Source organism: Hemitrygon akajei, chromosome 27 (genome assembly GCF_048418815.1).
Source record: "Hemitrygon akajei chromosome 27, sHemAka1.3, whole genome shotgun sequence".
NCBI classification, from domain to species: Eukaryota; Metazoa; Chordata; class Chondrichthyes; order Myliobatiformes; family Dasyatidae; genus Hemitrygon; species Hemitrygon akajei.
In genome coordinates, this window is record NC_133150.1 from 7,719,009 (window position 1) to 7,740,705 (window position 21,697).

Consider the following 21,697-nt stretch of genomic DNA (forward strand, 5'->3'; position numbering starts at 1 on the left):
AGAAAGGTAAAATATGTACTATATACTAAGAAAAACGTTTGACTAACTGATGCTAAATACCGGATGTACCTGTTCCAACTTCAAATCCAACTTAAAGACGGAGTCAGGAACTGAACATGTTCATAACCCGGGGACTGCTTGTACTTTTAAGTCATTTCTAGATTACTTATAATACCTAATACAACGTAAATGTTATGTAAATAGTTGTTATACTGTATTGTTTAGGGAATAATGACAAGAAAAAATAGTCTGTACATGCTCAAATAATGAATGCTGGAGAGAGAACTTCCGGGTTTTCCCGATCCGCACATGCGGAATCCGCGGATAAAGAGGGCCGACTGTATAACTGCTACCCCCAGCTTTTCCAAACAGCCCCTGTATCTGATGATTCTACTTTTTCCATTTATACCTCCTCTAGACCCATTTATTACCCTTTCATTGCCCTAATGTTAACTCCTATGTGGATCAACATACTTATCTTTCATCATTGAAGTTTTGCTGACTTCCCATTTTGTTCTCTTCTTAAAACCTGTTACATTGCTAATATCCTTCAGTTCCAATGAAAGGCCATTGACTTGAAATGCTAAGATTCGTTATTTAGAGACACTGCCTGAGCTGCTAAGTATTTCCAGCATTTTCTGTTTTTTTTAATATAAAGTAAAGCAAATTATGAACAGCAGAAAGATGACAGCTTTGCAAATAACAAGGACTGTGGACGAAGAGACGTGATAAATGGTGTCAGAATTTGCGATAGAATGCAGACTAATCAACACTTTCACAACTGATCGGTGCAGCATCAATGGTACAAAATTAAAAGACTCATGGGAAAACACTGAGAGAGGTAAATGAGCAAGAGACTTTGTAGTTTCATTATCAAGTCTATTCTTGGCTTCTGGTAAGAGAATGAACAAAATTGTGGATTTTATTATAAAATGGAAGAACCATGCTTTAAAGGAGGTTATAATACTTCTGTAATTTATAACTTAAAAACGTAACTACAAACTTGTATTATTTGTACGTCCATGTGAATCCTGCAGTAATAAGACATTGCATTTATATATTTGCCTTTAATGCAGTAAAATGTGACAGGGTGGTCCACTAAAACAGACTAAGGCACAACAGCCGATATCAGAATAAGTGAATCTTCAAGGCTGGAAAGAGGGTTAATTCTAATATAATATGCATGCCCGTCCTCACTTACCTAAAGAGAGATACGGTCCCTGTGACGCCTTTCAGTTTCTTTATCTCTTCATCCCTGACTGGCGCACAGAGACTTCCCATCGTACTGATGATGAAGCCAGCCAGTCGGTGGATGTCCAGCGCATTGTGACTGGCCTGTTGTTGGATCAGCTCCGTGTCCAGTACCTCACCAATCTGTGATCGCAAGCGGGTGTGACCGGGGAGCAGGAGTGACAACAGTGACTGAGGAGAACAAAATCAACAATGAGCAGGGTCCCCATCAGACCATCGCCCCAATTTATAGTAACTTACTTATAATAAGTCCATCAAACTGCACGTCTTGGGTTGTGGGAGGAAACCTATGTGGTCACTCGAAGAACGTGCAGACTCCAGTATCAAAGATCAGGTTGCTGGAATTGCCAGCAGCTGCATTTCCTGTTGGCCCACCGTGCTGTGACCCTTTCTCTCCCGCTCCTTTACCTTTGGAGGATAGGGAAGGTTTAGAGGATGGATGGCAAAGCTTTAGGTGTAGAAGGATATGGGCCAAATGCAGACCTAAGGGATTCACTCAGTTAGACTATTTGATCAGCACGGACAAGTTGAGCTGAAGGGCTACTTTGGCATTGTATAGCTATAAGAATTCCTCCCTTGGACAAGGAGTTCTGCACTTGCTGAGCAATTTTGATCAACTCCTAGAATCTACCCGAGTTATTTTCCAGGATAACTTCAGGTGGATGCACAGATTTAGAGTGTGGCAGAGGACAGCCGTTTTCCTATTCTGTTCCCTGAAGAATGAAAATAATTTGCTTGAATTTTGGTTTTGCAGGTTCTAAAGTGGTTGATGAGGTCAATGTGTAAACTGAAGACTCTTTCACACATGGGGCAGTTGGTGATTGAGTGAGTGGGCAGATGGATAGCTTGCCAGTTTTCCAAAGGGAGAACTTTCAGAAATATTGCTCCAAGGATTGGAGATTGTTGCTATACTGGTGATAGTTCCACAGAATTCCCATTGATATTATGACAGGAAGTTGAGAAACTTTGGCTGAAATTCAGGGAGAGTGAAGACTCAATTTAGCATCATATTTACAAAGATGTGAGCCATGTTTGAAGTATTCTCTATCCCCAGTGCAAGGGTAAATGTGGATTTGCCCATTCTACAACTGATGTCACTGTCCAGCACAACTCTGAAGGGTTTATAAATTATTCTATTGGATGTCCTTATCCAAGGCAGATGTACAGTGGATGTGAAAGGCTCTGTAGTGTTGTAAACAGCTGCTTTGAGGTTTCAGTGTTAAATTCCAATCTGTCTTTTCCAGGGAAAAGGTACGAGAACTGGGCCGATTAGCATCTGTATGGTATTCCAGACTGACCTGAACTGGACTTCTGTCTATCTCGAGCCCTCACCTCTTTAACTTCCTGCAGCAGCTTGATGGCCTGGCAGTACTGTGGTGGGGTCTCGTTTAGCTGGGCCTGCAGACAGTCCCAGAATGCTTGGTGCATGATCTCCTTCACCCTCCTTTCCAAACTGTGAAAAAAATGAGCAGATATTTAACAGTGAGACTGCGACAGGGAAACAAGGGTGCATCATCGGTACAGGCTGCACGATAGTAAAGCTCTCTGACTACTGTCTGAATAGCTGTTTGGTAGTGCTATCGATTTCCCTTCATTCCCTGTGGTCTAGTAACCTTTTCCCTTCTAGTATTCATACAGTTCATTTTGGAAGTTCGTTTCATGATTCCTCTCAACTATGTATTTCAGGTCATAAAAACTCCCGTGTATTTGCTTTTCTCATATCACCTCTGGTCCTTTTGTCAATCACCTCACATCTGTTTCCTTTGGTTACTGACATTTCTGTCAATAGGATATGTATTCCTATTTACCCTGTTGAAGCCTTTCATGAATCTGAACATTTCAATCACTCTCTGCTCCAAAGACAACAAACCCAGCTTTGGTATTTTCTCCAGACAATCGAAGTCCTTCTCCCATGATACCATCCTGGTAAATATGTTCAGTATTATTTCCTGAGGCCTTGATATTCTTAGTAAAAGGTGGAATCTATAAGTGAACACAAAATCCCAAGCCTAATCCTTTTACAGCAGTTAACCAATAATTTCACTGTTTCTATCTTTTATGAATTAATAAAATCAAGGGTTTCTTATTTTTTTAAGTGTTTTCTAAAATGTGTCCTGCCACTTTCAAAGTATTTTGTGAACACATCTCCAGGAGCCTTGTTTTCACAGAACTTTAACATTGTACCATTTGGTTCCCATTACTTCACTGCGTTCTGCCTATCAACATGAATCACTTCCCACTTCTCAGCATTAAAAATGCTGTCATGTGACCAGACTCTCTATTTCACCCTGACGGCATCTCATAGTTTATTACATTTTTGAGCTGTTCCTGCGGCACACTTTGAAATAATATCCTTGCAACCCAGGTCAGAAATATGTCATAAAAGGGCATTGGCTCCAACAATATCACCTGGGGAACATCAAAACAATTCTCTATTATGAGAAAACAATGAAGGAGTTGCTTTCTATCTCGAAGTCTTATATCCAGCTGCATTAAATCTTGAATCACATGAGCTTTATTTTCATAATCAATTCCTTCTGAATGGTTTAGTTCATATATGTCAAACTCAAGGCCCGCGGTGGAATTATCTTTGGCCCGCGAGATAATATCTAATTACTATTAAAGCTGGCCCCAGTAATCGAAGCGCCTATGGCGTATGATATGGCTAATGCTGAGTTTATTCAGGTACCAGGTTTTCAGGGTTTTTAGTGTTTATTCGGCAGTCTTGCTCGGCAGTCTTCTTCATAAGAAATGGAATTTGTAAAGTGAAACTCTTTGTAGTTATAGCAGAGACTGAGACACATGAGAGCAGGCTGAAAAAACGGAGGCAACGAAAGCTGCGTTCGCACGCGTCCGACTGATCCGGCCCGCATGAAGCTGCATTTTGCTCAATCCGGCCCGTGACCTAAAATGAGTTTGACACCCCTGGTTTAGTTGATAAACTAACACATAAACATGTCAACTAACAGTGGGAAGGAAGACAAATGATTAATCCAGAAACTAAACTCGGTAAAATTGACCGTTACCTGTTCTGAGGTAGTTCCTTCTGCTGGAACTGAAAGTTGCTGTTTATGACCACTTCATGTGCGATGGCCAGGTTGGACACACCTCGGGCAGTTTCCAGAACTTCAGCCACAGATATGAGTCGCGGCGGGCTGGCTGTGGAAAGAACAACATGTACACAGCATATTCTTATTTTCAAAATGACCACATCAGTTCTTCACGAAGCTATAACTTGCACCCTTACCAACTTCACTGGTGTGTGGCTGTCGATCTGGTCTCCATGTGACCAATCTGAAGATTAATGCTAGGGTCAACCTGAGTTTTATTGAGGTTCCCATCTGAGAATAAACTATTTAATTTGAACTAAAGAGACAAAGATCCAGGATGCTACTAAATAACATGTCTAATCAAGGATAAATTTACTTTAAAGGGACTGGAGATGAATTCTATTTAGAATTTGATTTCTCACTACTTGACATTATAACATGTGGCACCTGTCTGAGGAAAGAACTGAGATAAGTCTAAATTTCCATCATTTCAGATTATAACCATCCTCATGTTTCTTAAAAGAAAGGAAATTACATTGCGACCGTTAACATTTTAAAGTATCTTCTAGCAAATATCTAGTAAGCCTTAAATAAATAAAGTTTGTATATTTGGCTGCCTTTGCTTGTTAAATATTTTCTCATGTCTCAAATCCAAATCCTTTTAAGTTTTAGTCCTATAATATTTAAGGCTCGCACAATTGGAACAGTGCAAAATAATTTACTGCATGTGGTAATTTAGGAACGAGTTGCCTTCGACAGCTTTTATGCAAAACTTTACATTGAAATTACAATATGGAAACGGACTATTTATATTAATGACCTGAAGGAGTGCATGGATGTAACGTTTCCAAGTATTTCTGTCTGTACGTATATTGATAGACATACAGCTAGAGATACAAGCTGCAGAGTGATTGAGTGATCAGACCAAGTTCTGGCAAATGGAACTTCGAAAAGTCTAATATTAGGGAGTATACATGTAAGATAAGGGGATAAGGATAACCTCGAAGTTCCGTGAGGCAAGTTGTTTTTTTTATTAACACAGGGAATGGTGGTTGCCTGAAATATACTGTTAAGGGTGGCCGTGGAGGCAAATACTATAGAGGTGTTAAAGAGGCTCTTGGATAGTCACATGAATATGCAGAGAATGCATGAATGTAAATTTGTGTAGGCAGAGGAGATTAATTTAGGAGGATTTTGAGAGTAGTACCTTAGAGACTTCCAAATCTAAACTCTATAGTTATTTCAACACACTGCGTGAATAGGAATTTGGCAAGCTTTGTTGGGCTGGATGGCCTGTCCTTGTCAATAACCTTCTAATATTCAAATTTATTTTGTAATAAAAAGTTTAAGTACCAGTTTAATTAGTTCATCATAACATTGTGGGCCAAAGGGCCCGTACTTGGTGCTGGTGTCAATGTTCGAGCGCTCAGTAGTCTGTGATAAGAAGAACCAAAGGGACAATTATTTTCTAAATGGAGAGCATCTCAGAACGATGCTCAAAGGGATCTAATTAAATAATCACTCAAAAATAAGCAGGCAAGACCAACAAATAGTTTAGAAGGCAAACAACAGCCGGTTCTTTATTGCGAGGGGGTGGGGGGGAGGTGGTTGGAGTTCAGTAACAGTGAGGTTTGTTACAGTCGTGCAAAGGGTTGATGAGGCCACAGCTGGAATAATGTGCCACTTTATGCAGACGGTTTTCAGGTTACTATAGGATGGACATGAAGAGTGTGCGTGAGAGGATCACAGAAACACCGATGACAGGGTGAACCACTGCAGGAAGAGAGGTCGCCAGCTGGCCTCAGTGACTTGGTGGTCGAGCGAGCAACTAACTCAGTGCTCCCAGTTCCGCTCGGCCTGACCCAGCCCCAATTGTTGCATCAAAGGGGGGGGGGGGGAAGAGGGAGGAGGAATGTGAAAATGTCCATTCCCACCCTGAAGACAATGTCTGCAACCCTGTATCAGGCAACAAGTCCATCCCCATTCATCTCACCAGTCTCTCGAATGTTCAATCATAGGTACGAGACGCTCATTATTCGGGGGTTTGTAACCTGGGGAAGCCCAGGAGCACTGGAGGCGGTCCAAAGATGATTGCTGGGATGGGAGGGTAGTCCTCTCAGGAGATTATAGAGAGTTTTATCTGTGTTCTCGTTTGTAAGAATGGGGGGGGGGGTGATCTTACTCAAATGTATAAGATCCTTAAGGACTTAAGGTTGAGATGTTTTCACAAGTTGAAGAATCGGAAAGAAGAGGACAAAGTTACAGAATAAGTGGACAGTCACTTAAAACCGAGATGCAGGGAATTTCTTTATCAGATGATGATGAATCTCTGAAATTCTCTTCCCTGGACAGTGTTGGAGACCAGACCATTAATTAGAGATGGAATTTTTTTTTTTTAAAGAGCTAGGAATCGTGGATTATGAGGAGCTGGCACAGAAGAGGAATGGAGGCCAGCATAGATCAGCCATATTCACTTTGAATGCCAGGGAGATTTGAGGAGCCAAGGCCGATTCCTGCTCCTGTTTCCTTGTGTTTAAGAGGGATAACAACATGAGAGAGTCTCCAACTGGGAATTGCTTCTCAAGAGAGGGAGGAAAGCACCTGGGCTTTCAGGGACTCCCTCAGTGAGAGACATCTTCCACATGGTGCTCCCTACTTCCCCGTAGCCCTTGCCACGCAACAAACCTCAACATCACCCAAATTTACAGTTTGCAGATTAAAATAGTCTAGTACAAAATGAGATTTTAGATAATAAATTTATTTCAAGGAAGAGCAGCTGCTTGGGGTTACACTGAGGAGATCTGGTCTGAGGAATCAGGTACCAGCACACTTCCATCAGTGCCATACTTAGCAGCCAGTCCTATTGCACGCACACTATCATTCCACCACACAGGAGAAACGCAAATCACATGCATTCGTCATCCTAATTGCACTAGTCTTGGACAATTCACCCAAGATGACCCATACTGACACTATCTGCTGCTATTTTCACAACAAGTTAATCAACCAGTAACCCTTTCAATCTTGTGGAAAATGAATGGAGTCCACTGATCAAACCTGTATGAAAGCTGATCATTTGAAGTTTGCTTTATGTACTTTGCTTATTGCCTCCAGTGTTCCTTTGCTTTAAACTTTACGTTCTAAGGCAAAGCCTGCATTTTGCATTGGGTTACTCATTCAGTAAGAGCTCTGTCTGGTAATAACAGGCATTGGGACAAGCAGCATTCCAATTGTCTGACACCACTGTAGAGAACACTCGTAAAGATGGGACTGTGCCAAGTGTCTGCTACCAGCCTGGTTCATCACTCCCTCATTACAGAAGGAGATTCACAGCAAATGTTCAGGTGTAACCCAGTGTAATTTAACACTCAAATGGCTATCTTCTGTTTTGAGGAAATGCCAGGAGACTCTCTTCCTGTTCTGGCAGAGAATTATGACATTTGTTTGGCACATTCGATGGCAACACTTTAGACCATAACCTTGGAAAACTGAATACACATCACCTGCTTCACCTAAAGAATAGGAGAACTATGAAGTTGATGCATTCAGAAAGTAGTTTTTAATTTGAACACAGATAAAGGTGTCCTAATCAATATGCCAAGTGAGGATGAACATATGAAAGAAGTGAATATTCTCACACCTCCAAAAATAAATTCTGCTAAACTGGCATGTTATAAGCTTCGAGGACTGTCCGTTATCTGTTCCTGGATGTCTAGACAGTGGCTGTCTAGAAATGCATAACTGAGAGTGATTGTACTCTGCAGTGATTGGATGTGCAAGTGGAGTGATAGTAGTTTACTGTTCTGGGTTCAATTCCTTGGCCTTAGCACTTAGGCTTCCCTTCCCCAGCTAAAGATAATTTACATGATTTCTTCCATGCACGAAGAATTGAGTTTATAAATAGATTCCACTCCCACACTTGACCTTCTGTTTTCAAACCTCTTCATTGAGAAGAAAGGTATCAGTGAGTTTCTATCCAAGGTTTATAGTTGATCTGAGGTGAAATGCACCTATTTTTATACTCCTATGCCATAATGTGAATGCTATGGCGTGCTATCACTTTAATACATTTAAATAACAATACATAACAAATTCTGGCAAAGAGAAAACTCAGAATCTGCAGTTAGCATTGGATTCTTTCCTAGCACAGAGATCCATCTTCACGAAGGTTTATTATCTGACAAAAAAACATTAATTTTACTTCACTCTCTCTCTCAGGATCTGCCTGTTCTGCTGAGCTTCTCCAGAACTAATTTTTTTCTCTAATACATAACCGAACTTGGGAACTTAGATGCTGATTCACCACTCTTTTGTTCACACTGTAAAGTGCATTTTACTTAAAACTTATGAGTGTACAGTACTTTCCCCAGAACTTTTTAAAGAGTGATTACTTTTGCAAAGCAGCAGGCAATTTACATATTCTGATGACCATTATACAACAATGAGATAAAAGACCAATTAAACTGTCTTACTGATGTTTCAATACTGGCCAGAACTTTGCCTTTCTAGGAACAGTTGACGTTTTAAACAAAATACTACCCTGTGAGAAATGCTTTTGAATTGGATTCTTATGAACATAGAACAGGAAACAGATATAAATGGCCAAATTGTTGGTTCCAGGAAACGCAACACTCTCAAACTGTGAGTTGGCTTTGTTGTAGATGCTGGTTTCCACTACTGGTGGTTATTTCTGCTCTTGTTCACAATTGGAATTTAGAATACAGATTTAAAAAGAACAATGTGAAGGTTAAGGATGAAGAATACAATTGCTCAAGTTGTCTTTGACTTCAAAACTGCAAACCTTGCACCTCCAAAAAAAACATGGTCGCTTGCTGGGGATCCTTTGGGATCACAAACCACTCATATCTACTTCTCAGCTACAGGTGCCAGAAAGTCATCCGAGGAGAGATGGGTGGAGGAGACATAGACTACTGTTTCCCCATCTCTTTCTTCACTGAGATGAGGCAGATCAGTCACAAAACTGAAAAATAGTCACATCTCAACACAAGAGGCAACTATTCAACTTGCCAGGCTAGTGAAGAATTTCAAAACCATCCCACTACTCTGCTCTTTCTTTTGAGTCTTCAGGTCTGTCCTTTCACTCCAGATCATGGAAGCAAGTTCTCCTCACCTGCCCTCCAGAATTGTTAAATTCTGTTTCCTGGAATGTCCATCTTGCCACCAATGGAAACATTCCTCCCAGTTATTAACCCATTATGAATTCAAATATTTCTGGTGTATCTCTCCATAATCTTGTGGATCACCTTACTTGTTTGGTTAGCTCCAGTGACATAAGAGAAATATATCTCTGAACTGCATTTCCTAAAATTGTTGCAACTTCCTTTCTGAGTAACAGAAATTGCTGAGTGGGAGATCGTGGAGTGAGCCAGAGACAGTGCTTTGTGGACCTCGTGTGCCAGGTTTAAAGAGCAGCTGGGGCCTGTTGCAACTGGTCTGCTGAGTGAGAGATCGCTTGGGTTATTAGTAACTTAGCAAGGGTCAGTAAAATGTGAGGTGCAAGCACAGTGGTCATTGTGGGAGCGGACAATGTTGGAGTGGGCCAGTGCTGGAGTGGTCAGACTTTGGCTCGACAGGCAGAGGACAAGGGTGCACAAATGTTTGGAATTATTTAGTTGATTGTAGAACTTAAGCTCAAGAAGTTAGACACCAAGGTAAAACAAGCGTAGTTGGGGTGGTAGTTAAGGGATTGGAATCATGCTGTGGGACTGCAGGGTGCTGCTGGAAGTGCAGCCAACTTCAGCTCCTGACTGACAAGGTCAAGGAACTGGAGTTGGATCTGGATCTACGCAGGACCTTTGGGGAGTCTGAAGCCCTCATAGATGAGACTTTTACCGAGCTGGTTACACCCAGAGTGCAGGCTTCAGTTTGTAGGTGGGTGACCACCAGGAGAAGGGGAGTAAACGGTCAGTGCAAGGTTCCCCTGTGGACACTCTGAAGGGGATGACCTATCAGGGCACAGCAGAAGCAGCCAGGTCAATGACACAGTAGCAGCTCTGGAGGCTCAGCAGTAGAGTCAGGTAGGGCGATAGTGATAGGAGGCTCAATAGTTAGGGGAACAGACAGGAGATTCTGTGACTGTGAAAGACGCACCATATGGTGTGTTGCCTAGAGCTAAGGATGTTTCTGAGCAGCTGAAGAAGAGAGAGGGTGAGCAGCCAGAGGGCACCGATGACAGAGGGTGAAAGGGGACGAGGTCCTGCGCAGTGGGAATCGGGAGTTAGAGAAGAAGCTGCAGAGCAGGATCTCTGAGGCAGAAATTCCAGGATTACTCCTGGTGCCATGTGCTAATCAGGACAGGAATAGGATGGTCGTACAGATGAATGAGTGGCTGAGGATCTGGTGCAGGGGCAGGGTTTCAAATTTCTGGTTCATTGGGGTCTCTTCTGGGGAAGTTGTAACCTGTATAGCAAAATGCCAGTCTACACTGAACCCACTGTGCTTGTGGACAGGTTTGATGGAACTGCTGGGGAGGGCAGGGGAATGGGAACCAGATTGACAGGGCTGGTGGGGTGGGGTGCAGTTGGTATACAAGCGAAGATGTTATAGATGATTACACAGAAGATTCAAAAGATTCAAAGTACATTTTTATCAAAGTATGTTTAAATTATACAACCTTGAGATTCACAAGCATGAGAAAATCTGTAGATGTTGGAAATCCAAGCAACACACACAAAATGGCCCAAAACATCGACTGTTTACTCCTTCTATAGATGCTGCCTAGCTTGCTGGGTCTCTCCAGCATTTTGTATGTGTTGCTCAACTTTGAGATTCATCTGCTGACAGGAAGCCACAAAACAAGAAACCCAAAAGTATCCAATTAAAAAAAAGTCCAACAGCCAGTGCACAAAGAGGGGGAAAAAACACAAATCATGCAAACAACAGAACCATAGACCCAAATCCCAGAGCAGGCTCATATCCTCAGTGTCAATTCATCATATAATGGGTTAAATCACTGCAAAGCTCACAGACATGAAGCGTGTCGTAGCCAGAGCAATCTCACAGCCTCAGCGCCAGAGAGAGGAGGAAACGTCACAGAACGGCAAGAGGAAATGGCCTGAGCCTCATCTCTGGTCCTGTCATTTTTTTTTTGCCTTTCCAGTCTATCTGGGCCAACACTTAAATCGTCCAAACACCATATCGTGTCGCGCAGTAGGACACAGGCCCCGCCACGGTATGGCCTAGACCCTGCTCCCAGCCCAAAGCCATTCTTGACCTTTCCAAATCAGCTTGGCACTGATCCAACCTCACTCCTCTGCCTCAACTCCCCTCTGAAATGTTTGCTCCAGCTCTAACTATGATACCACTGATGACTCTGACACTGTCTCAAACACAACTTTGCAACACTCCAGCACAGTTCATCCCTCGAGTCAGCTTCACCTTTGACCTCATCTCTTCACTGTTTGCAGTGATACTTGACCATAAAATACCTCAGAATAAGTGTTATTAATATTTTAGTTAAATTTCTTGCCTTTTGAACTACCTGAAAGCTGTCGCCTGACTTCTGTAGCACCATCTTAAACTGGAGAATCTTAAACCAGATGTAGAGTCTTTGTGGGTAGAGTAAGGAAACTGCAAGGATAAAAAGACCCTGATTGGGTGTTATAATCAGGCTTCTGAACAGTTGCTGGGATGTGGAATACAAATTACAACCGGAGATAGAAAAGGCATGCAAAATGAGCAATGTTGCTAGTAATGGGGGGATTTCAATATACAGGTAGAGTGGGACAATCAGGTTGGTGCTGGATCCCAAGAGAGGAAATTTGTATGATGTCTATGAGATGGGTTTTCAAGCAGCTTGTAGTTGAGCCCAGTAGAGGAGAGGCAATTTTGGATTGGCACTTTGGTAGGAGAAATAAAAATGTAGACTATTTCCCAAATGTGGAGAAAATTCAAAAATCTGAGGTGCAAAGTGACAAGGGAGTCCTCGTGCATGATCCCCTAAAGGTTAACTTGCAAGTTGAGTGTGGTGAGGAAGGTAATTACAATTACAGCATTCATTTCGAGAGGATTGGAATGGAAAAGCAAGGATGTAAAGCTGAGGCTTTATAAGGGCACTGGTGAGACCTGGCTTAGAGTATTTTGAGCAGTTTTGTGTCCTTTATTGAAGAAAGGATGTGTTGACATTGGAGAAGATTCAGAAGAGGTTCATGAGAATGATTTGGGGAATAAAAGGCTTCTGAACGGTTGCCAAGACATGGGATAATAATTACAGTGGGATATTATTAAATTAGTAAATTATAAAAAGAATAAAGAGGTCACTGGAATTTAGATGACTGAGGATTAGAAGCCTTTCAAATGTTCAAAGGCCTAGATAGAGTGGAGACGGAGAGGATGTTTCCTTTGGTGAGGAAGTCTATGACCAGAAGGCACAGCCCCAGCATACAGGGACGTCCAATTAGAACAGAGATGAGGAGGAATTCCTTTAGCCAGAGGGTGGAGAATCTGTGGAATTCATTGCCACAGGTGGCTGTAGAGGACAAATCATTGAGTGTATTTAAGGCAGAGATTGATAGTTTGTCAATTACTCAGGGCAAGAAAGGTTATGGGGAGAAGGCAGGAGAATTGGGTTGAGAGGAAAAGTAAATCAGCCATGGTGGAATGGCAAAGCAGACTCAATGGACTGAATGGCCTATTTCTGTTCCTATGTCTTATGGTCTTAATAGAACTTTTACAAATTCTCTTGTTCCTGTGTGATCAGAAAAATATTGATTTCCATTCTCCTTGAAGTCTGATAAACAAATTTATCAAATTATTGCTACTATGTTCTTTTATCAAAGAACATTACAAAGCATCAAAAATCCATTTGGCGTCTTGTGCCTATTCAAACATTCAAATATTCAGTATTGGGGCAGTATTTTACTCCAGCACTATTTATTCTGATCTAACTTGAATAAAAGGAGTGAATCAGTCTCAGCAGTCCTTTTAGGCAGGTTAATCTAACAAGTCACCACCCTCTGGGTGCAGAAATTCTGTCTCAGTTGTACGTAGCTGATCTTTTATTCTTAGACTTTACTCTCTGGCTCAAGATAGGAGAAATATCAATTCCCCATCTACCCTGCCAAGCCTGTTAAGAATTTTGTACATCTTAATGAGATGACTTTGCTTACTTAGAGAGTGTATTTAATTTGATATTTAATTGTAGACAAATTTGCCATCCAGGAGTCAATCTGGTGAACCTCCACTGCACTTCCTCTATTAAAAAATATAATCTTCCTTGGAAATGGAGTATACGTGATATGTACTGCAAAATGTTTTCACTCTTAAAACATAATCCCCTTGCAATAAAGGCCAACATAATGGATGCCTTCTTAATTGATTGCTTTACTGCCAGAATTTAGTCATAGATCAATATAGCAGGAAAACTGGCCCTTCAGCCCATCGAGTTCCATTCAACCAACAAGCATCCATTCTTACACTAATCCTATCCTCACTGATTTTAATTTCCTGCTTCCCTATCAATTACTTCTCAGATTTTAACACTCTTCTTGAGGCAATTTTACAATGATCAACTAACCTACCTTTGAGATCTGGGAGGAAGCTGAAACACCTTGGAGAACGGTCATAGAGTTCAAACTCCGCACGGAGGTTGGGATCAAACCCAGGTCACTGGAGCAGTGAGACAGCAGCACTACCAGCTCCGCCACTGTACAGCCCGCAGGATGGCTCGTTAGCCCAATGTCCACAGTGAGGTGATGACCGTTGTTTCACATCAGTTGCCTGTTACATTCCGGATAAATTTTATGGGTCATCTTAAATGCCACTGTATTGTCCAAGGGACAGGTACAGGGTGTGGCTAGCAAATATACATCTAGGAAATCTCCATGGGATAGTTTCTGAACCAATTATTCAGTGAAGCTAATCAGTGGGTTTGGATAATCCCAACTTTCAAAGCTTCTTTCTTTTTCCCCTTCCTTGACCATTTTAACAGCTCAATCTATGAATTCCAAAATAAACAAACTGTTAGACCTATTACACTGCTGTTAATTTTTAAAGGAAAAATGTAATTAATAGTCAAGTTATTTTAGGTGTAACTGCCTTAACAGAACAGTCACCTGCCTCATTCTTCTTCACGCAGATCTCAAAACACACCCAGGTTATACCTGAAGGAACCTCAGTCCCGAGGTCAGGAGCAGATGGAGTTCCAACTTGTTTTTAAGATGTGAGAAATAGCTCTCTGATTATCCTTTTATAGTCTGTTCTTCAAATCATGTTTGTGATTTCATGAAATAATGTTAAGAAATTCCTTTCATGTGCAGTTTTTGCACGCTGTCCAATGGATTTGAGTTTCAGGTTTTAGCATGCAATGATTACTCCAAAAGCTGATTAAAACTGCTAGTTTGTGCCAGTGACTGAAAATTGTTCTTTAAAGCTTTACACCAGAAGTGTGTTGTGGTGGTGGGCTTTCTTTGTGATGACATCAGAGTGGGGTGGAGAGATACGGTCCAGGTGCAGGTCAATGGGAATAATAGTTTGGCACACACTAGAAGGGCCGAGCGGCCTGTTTCAGTTCTGTACTGCTCTGCGACTGACTTAAAAGCTGGTCCCAGTTGAGATTGTTAATGCCAATGAATTTAAAACTACTGACCACCGTCAACTCTGTTCTCCTAATAAGGACTGGCTCATGGATGTCTGGCTTCTTCCTCTTTGGTTTTGCTGGCATTGAGTGAGAGGTTGTTGTTGTGCACAATCACAAGTATCAAGTGGGTAGGGCAGGGGGCTAAACACTCAGCCCTGCGGTGGACTGTGAGTGTGGAGATGTTGTTGTCGATCTGTATTAACTAGGGTCTGCCAGTGAGGAAATCCAGGATCATTTTGCATAGGGAAGTGTCAAGCCTCAGGGCTTGGAGCTTAGTGATGAGTTTCATTGAGATGATAGTGATGAATGCTGAGCTGTAGTAAACAAAGAACACCCTGACCTACACACCTTCATCGCTTCAGAGCTGAGTGAAGAACATGATGAAGGGTGACTGGCACTGTGTCCACCCAAACCTTTCCACAACAGCTTTGCTCATGCGTCAGTTTTGCACGGACTGGAGTTGCACCACAATCTCGTTGTTTTGAGCAATGACAACATAGTCCTATTCTAATCTGCATTAGCCATTGAAGAAGCCAAAATCATTTTGTGTGTCCTGAACCTGAATTTCTGAATGATAATGGAGTGGTCTAACAGCCGATTGTAAAATGTGTTCATCAATAACACAATGAGAAATGCCATCTGTTGGAAACTAGCTTCTCATACCCTGGAACAACGCCCAGTTTACCTGACAGCTCATAGTGTCATAAATGCTCACGACACTCAGAGCACAGAAGTTTACGTGTCCTGGCTTTGTTGGAATTGAGTACCGGAGCACCTCACTAGACGTTGTTTTGAAAGCTACTTTGGGACTGGTCCTAAAAAGGACATACCATTCAGCTTCAGTGCCCAATCTTACCTTTAGTGGCAAATAAAAAGAAAATAAGAGCATATTGAGGGCTGTTAATAGCCCCGGAGCCTGAAATACTGACAATAATCACATTCATGTGGGTGAAGTATTGGAGGTGGTGCAATAACATCCAAGTGAGCACGGTCCGATACCGACGGTTCAGTGGAGATGCAAGTATGTTGCTTGTGCCATTTACTAATGATGTATAAACACTTACTATTGCACATTAACAATTAGTGATACAGTATTATAAATATTATTTGAGTGATACTTCAATGACGACACTCGGGATTATGCCTAGCAATATCAGGTGAAGCCATTTCATCATTATATGCCAGTGCTGCTCTTCAAATGTCATGTGGCAGCTCGGGATAGGTGACACACAAGACTTCACAAGCGATGGTCGCTGAGCAGCAACCTCATACTTACAGCAGGAAATACTTGGCTTGCAGAGGTTAGGCATACTGGAGCTGTCATTCCCACCATCTGAGCCGACACCAGTGGGTAGAGCTCTTCTACCTTCCTCTTCTCCTCGACCTTTATTGTGACCGTCATCCACAGGCAGTTTGTCCTCACTGTTGGGCATTATGTCTGCATTTATTTCCCCTTCCAAATCCAGTAGAAGAGGAAAATCTGTTGGTTAAGAATGAAAATGCATCCTTCAGATCAATGCTCTGACCCTCTGTAATACAGAAGGGCACCTCCCAATTGCCCAGATATTTAGAATATCCCCTTGAGGGGTGAAGTGGGAAAGGAGACTAATTACTAAGTGTCGAATCCACATTGCAAAAGGTATCTGAAAAGTTGCCTAAAACCCATTGCACATTCACCCTCACTCATTCTCTTCTCGAGACTCTGGAGAGTCAACACCTCGGCTGCAGTCAACACCCATCGACTGATGCCACAGCCTCGCCAGAGTTTCTCTTCCATTGTGAGAATATCATGTAAACCCTGCATTGTCTTTGTATTGTTACGAATGTGCCACAACTCTGAGGGGCCGAAGGGTACAAAGTAGCCCCCTCCTTTTTGAGAATCGCAAGATCGCTATTAATTCGGGTCTGGGACCCAGGAAATGAGAGAGAGTCGTCCAGAATACACAGGTTTTGGAATGTGTCCTGGCCTCAGCAAGGCGGAACCATTGATAACGGCTATTGTCTCTTGGAGACGGAATTGTGTATTGAGTACTGTACTATTCATTGAAGCCCTCAGGGGGTGACCAGAGTGGGCTGGTTGAGGGATTGCATCATCCCAACCTGATTGACATCTGAGACCCCGTGAGTAAGGATAAAAGAGGGTCTGGGGAACAACCCCTTCAGACGCACCAGGAGAAACGCCAGAAATCCCGTGACAGCGTTTAATAGCGACAGCTGGTGGGGGGGCTCGTGTGCATCCTTTCCCTTTGCCTAGGAATTGGCGGGATTACCACGGAAGAACGGCTTAGCTAAAGAAGAGGCCATAAGTGACCGGCCACACCCACGGAACTCTCGAAGGATCGGAATCATAAAAGGAATTGGCAAGTTTCTAAAAATCTCTCTCTTGACTCCAACCAAAGGCTGCAGCCTGAATGAACTGAGTGACCTTTAAATTTCCATCGGACAATACATTATCCCCTAGACAACGATAGAGCTTATTTCTTATTGATTATTATTATACCCGCACTTTTAGATTTAGTATTGACAACGTATATTATTTGTATGTTTGCATTGATATTATTTTTGTGTATTTTTACCAATAAATACTGTTAAAAATAGTACCATCAGACTTCAACGGACCTCTCTATCTTTGCTGGTAAGTGACCCAGTTACGGGGTTCGTAACAGTATGCAAAGCAGATTGTCATTTACATAGTTAAAAAAAGTTTCCTGTGTCTAACCACATGTTAACGTAGAACATACAGTAGAACAGCACAGCACAGTACAGGTCCTTCAGCCCACAAACTTGTGTCGACTTTTTAACCTGCTCCAAGATCACTTTCTTTCATCCGTGTGCCCATTCAAGAGTCTCCTAAGTGTCCCTAATGTATCTGCCTCTACCCCATACCCACCACTGTATAAAAAAAACCTCTGACATCCCCTATACTTTCCTCCAATCTCGTTAAAATTATGCATTCTTGCATTAGCCATTTCCACCCTGCAAAAAACGTCACTGGCTGTCCATTCTATCTATGTCTCTTATCATCTTGTATACCTCTATCAAGTCACCGCTCATCTTCCTTCTCTCTAACCTGGAAAAAACCTAGCTTGTTCAACCTATTCTCATTTGATACGCTCTTTAATCCAGGCAGCATCCTGGTAAATCCCTTTGCACCATCTCTAAAGCTTTCATGTCCTTCCAATAATGAGTTAACCAGAACTGAACACAATACTCCAAGTGTGACCTCACCAGGACTTTACAGAACTGCAACATTACCTGGCAACTCTTGAACCCAATACTCCAACCAATGAAGGTCAACACACTATACACCTTCTTAACCACCCTATCACTTTTGAGTGGCAACTTTGAGGAATCTATGGAGATCAATGCTGACATCCCTCTGTTCCTCCACACTGCTAAGGATCCTGCCAGTAGCCCTGTACTCTGCCTTCAAATACGTCCTTCCAAAGTATATCATAGCACACCTTTTCAGATTGAACGCCATCAGTCACTTCTCAGCCCAACTCTGCATCCCTTCAATGTCCTGTTGCAATCCATGACATCATTCTACACTATCCACAACACCAGCAACCTTTGTGCCATCTGCAGATTTATTAACTGACCCTTCCACTTCCTCATCCAAATCATTTGTAAAAATTACAAAGAACAGGCGTCCCCAAACAGATCCTCTTGGAAAACCACTGACTTCCAGACAGAGTTCTCTCCATCTACTAACTCCCTCTGCCTCATGTGGCAGGCCAGTTCTGCAGTCAAGTGTCCCTGGGTTCCATGCTTCCTGACTTTCTGCATGTGCCTACACTGGGAACCCTGTTAAACACTGGCATAGTGGGTGCCCATGGCTACATGTTTGAAGGAAGTGGGAGGAGCCAAAGGAGAAATTATTTCGAGTGAGGACAAGTTCCGCTAGACAGGGGAGAGAGGTGGTGGAGGGGAACTGGTTGGGTCTGGTGTCCAGAAAGAAAGGGAGAGCTTTGAGGTCTTCCCGGTGGGGGGTGGAGGTGTATAGGGACTGGACATCCATAGTGAAAATAAGATGGGGGCCAGGGAACCTGAAATCATTGAAAGGATCCAAAGAGTGTAAAGTGTCACAGGTGTAGGTAGGAAGGGACTGAACTTGGCGGGGGGGGGTGGTGTTTAGATTAAACAGTTGAGGTATGCAGATACGAGTTCAGTGGGGAGGAACAAGCTGAGACAATGGGTCTACCTGGACAAGCATGTTTGTGGATCTTGGGTAGGAGATAGAAACGGAAGGTGTGGGTGTGGGAACTATGGGGTTGGTGGTGGATGGGAGATCCTCAGAGTCAATAATGTTGGGTTGGGAGACAAGGGGTTGGCGTTCTTTAGTGAGATCCTGTGTGAGGGGTAAGTAAGAGGAGGTGTCTGAGAGATGGTGTTCGGGTTGGTGTTCTTTAGTGAGGTCCTGTGTGAGGGGTATGTAAGAGGATGTGTCTGAGAGACGGCGTTCAGGTTGGTGTTCCTTAGTGAGGTCCTGTGTGAGGGGTAAGTAAGAGGAGGTGTCTGAGAGACGACGTTCGGGTTGGTGTTCCTTAGTGAGGTCCTGTGTGAGGGGTAAGTAAGAGGAGGTGTCTGAGAGACGGCGTTCGGGTTGGTGTTCCTTAGTGAGGTCCTGTGTGAGCGGTAAGTAAGAGGAGGTGTCTGAGAGATGGTGTTCGGGTTGGTGTTCCTTAGTGAGGTCCTGTGTGAGGGGTAAGTAAGAGGAGGTGTCTGAGAGACGGTGTTCGGGTTGGTGTTCCTTAGTGAGGTCCTGTGTGAGGGGTGAGTAAGAGGAGGTGTCTGAGAGACGGCGTTCGGGTTGGTGTTCCTTAGTGAGGTCCTGTGTGAGGGGTGAGTAAGAGGAGGTGTCTGAGAGATGGTGTTCGGGTTGGTGTTCCTTAGTGAGGTCCTGTGTGAGGGGTGAGTAAGAGGAGGTGTCTGAGAGACGGCGTTCGGGTTGGTGTTCCTTAGTGAGGTCCTGTGTGAGGGGTAAGTAAGAGGAGGTGTCTGAGAGATGGCGTTCGGGTTGGTGTTCCTTAGTGAGGTCAGTCCACCAGACTACGACAGCATTTGGAAGGAGTGGAGAGCAGAGCATTTGGAAGGAGTGGAGAGCAGAGCATTTGGGAGGAGTGGAGAGCAGAGCATTTGGGAGGAGTGGAGAGCAGAGCATTTGGGAGGAGTGGAGAGCAGAGCATTTGGGAGGAGTGGAGAGCAGAGCATTTGGAAGGAGTGGAGAGCAGAGCATTTGGAAGGAGTGGAGAGCAGAGCATTTGGGAGGAGTGGAGAGCAGAGCATTTGGGAGGAGTGGAGAGCAGAGCATTTGGGAGGAGTGGAGAGCAGAGCATTTGGGAGGAGTGGAGAGCAGAGCATTTGGGAGGAGTGGAGAGCAGAGCATTTGGAAGGAGTGGAGAGCAGAGCATTTGGAAGGAGTGGAGAGCAGAGCATTTGGGAGGAGTGGAGAGCAGAGCATTTGGAAGGAGTGGAGAGCAGAGCATTTGGAAGGAGTGGAGAGCAGAGCATTTGGGAGGAGTGGAGAGCAGAGCATTTGGGAGGAGTGGAGAGCAGAGCATTTGGGAGGAGTGGAGAGCAGAGCATTTGGAAGGAGTGGAGAGCAGAGCATTTGGAAGGAGTGGAGAGCAGAGCATTTGGAAGGAGTGGAGAGCAGAGCATTTGGGAGGAGTGGAGAGCAGAGCATTTGGGAGGAGTGGAGAGCAGAGCATTTGGAAGGAGTGGAGAGCAGAGCATTTGGAAGGAGTGGAGAGCAGAGCATTTGGAAGGAGTGGAGAGCAGAGCATTTGGAAGGAGTGGAGAGCAGAGCATTTGGGAGGAGTGGAGAGCAGAGCATTTGGAAGGAGTGGAGAGCAGAGCATTTAGGAGGAGTGGAGAGCAGAGCATTTGGAAGGAGTGGAGAGCAGAGCATTTGGGAGGAGTGGAGAGCAGAGCATTTGGGAGGAGTGGAGAGCAGAGCATTTGGGAGGAGTGGAGAGCAGAGCATTTGGGAGGAGTGGAGAGCAGAGCATTTGGAAGGAGTGGAGAGCAGAGCATTTGGGAGGAGTGGAGAGCAGAGCATTTGGGAGGAGTGGAGAGCAGAGCATTTGGGAGGAGTGGAGAGCAGAGCATTTGGGAGGAGTGGAGAGCAGAGCATTTGGAAGGAGTGGAGAGCAGAGCATTTGGAAGGAGTGGAGAGCAGAGCATTTGGAAGGAGTGGAGAGCAGAGCATTTGGAAGGAGTGGAGAGCAGAGCATTTGGAAGGAGTGGAGAGCAGAGCATTTGGAAGGAGTGGAGAGCAGAGCATTTGGGAGGAGTGAGGTTGGAATTAGAGAAAGGAGTGTTGGTATCTCCCATCCACCACCACCAACCTCAGTTCCAGCACCCCACTCCTCCCGTTTCTAGCTCCTGGATGTGCTGACACTCAAAAGGGTTCAATTGAGGTTCACGAAAATGACTCCAGGAATGAAAGGATGATCATATGAAGAGTGTTTGATGGCTGTGGGTCTGTACTCACTGGAATTTAGAAGGATGAATGGGGATCTCATTGAACCTTTCGAATGTTCAATTGTCTAGATGATTGGCTATTTCTGATAGTGGGGAAGACTTGGAACAGAGGACACAACCTCAGAATAGAGGGGTGTTCCATTTGGAACGGAGATGAGGAGGAATGTCTTTACACAAAAGGTGACGAATTTGTGGAATTCTTTGCCAGATGGGGCTGGTTAACCTGGCTGTGGAGGCCCGGTCATTGGGTGTATTTAAGGTGGAGGTTGATAGGGTGTGAAAGCTTACAGGGAGGAGATAGGAGAATGGG

At 43.6% G+C, this 21,697-nt stretch overlaps 1 protein-coding gene across 2 annotated transcripts in view; it reads right to left on the minus strand.

Moving 5' to 3' along the window:
- Positions 1-21,697, minus strand: part of LOC140717106 (T-complex protein 11-like protein 1) — a 57,045-nt gene that overhangs the window by 32,778 nt on the left and 2,570 nt on the right. For both annotated transcript variants that reach the window (XM_073030334.1, XM_073030333.1), the window contains exons 2-5: positions 16,175-16,378; positions 4,278-4,410; positions 2,584-2,704; positions 1,202-1,422 (exon numbers count right to left, since the gene is read on the minus strand). In XM_073030334.1, the coding sequence (XP_072886435.1) occupies positions 1,202-1,422; positions 2,584-2,704; positions 4,278-4,410; positions 16,175-16,331 (632 nt within the window). In that variant the 5' untranslated portion in view covers positions 16,332-16,378. The remainder of the gene's footprint in view (positions 1-1,201; positions 1,423-2,583; positions 2,705-4,277; positions 4,411-16,174; positions 16,379-21,697) is intronic.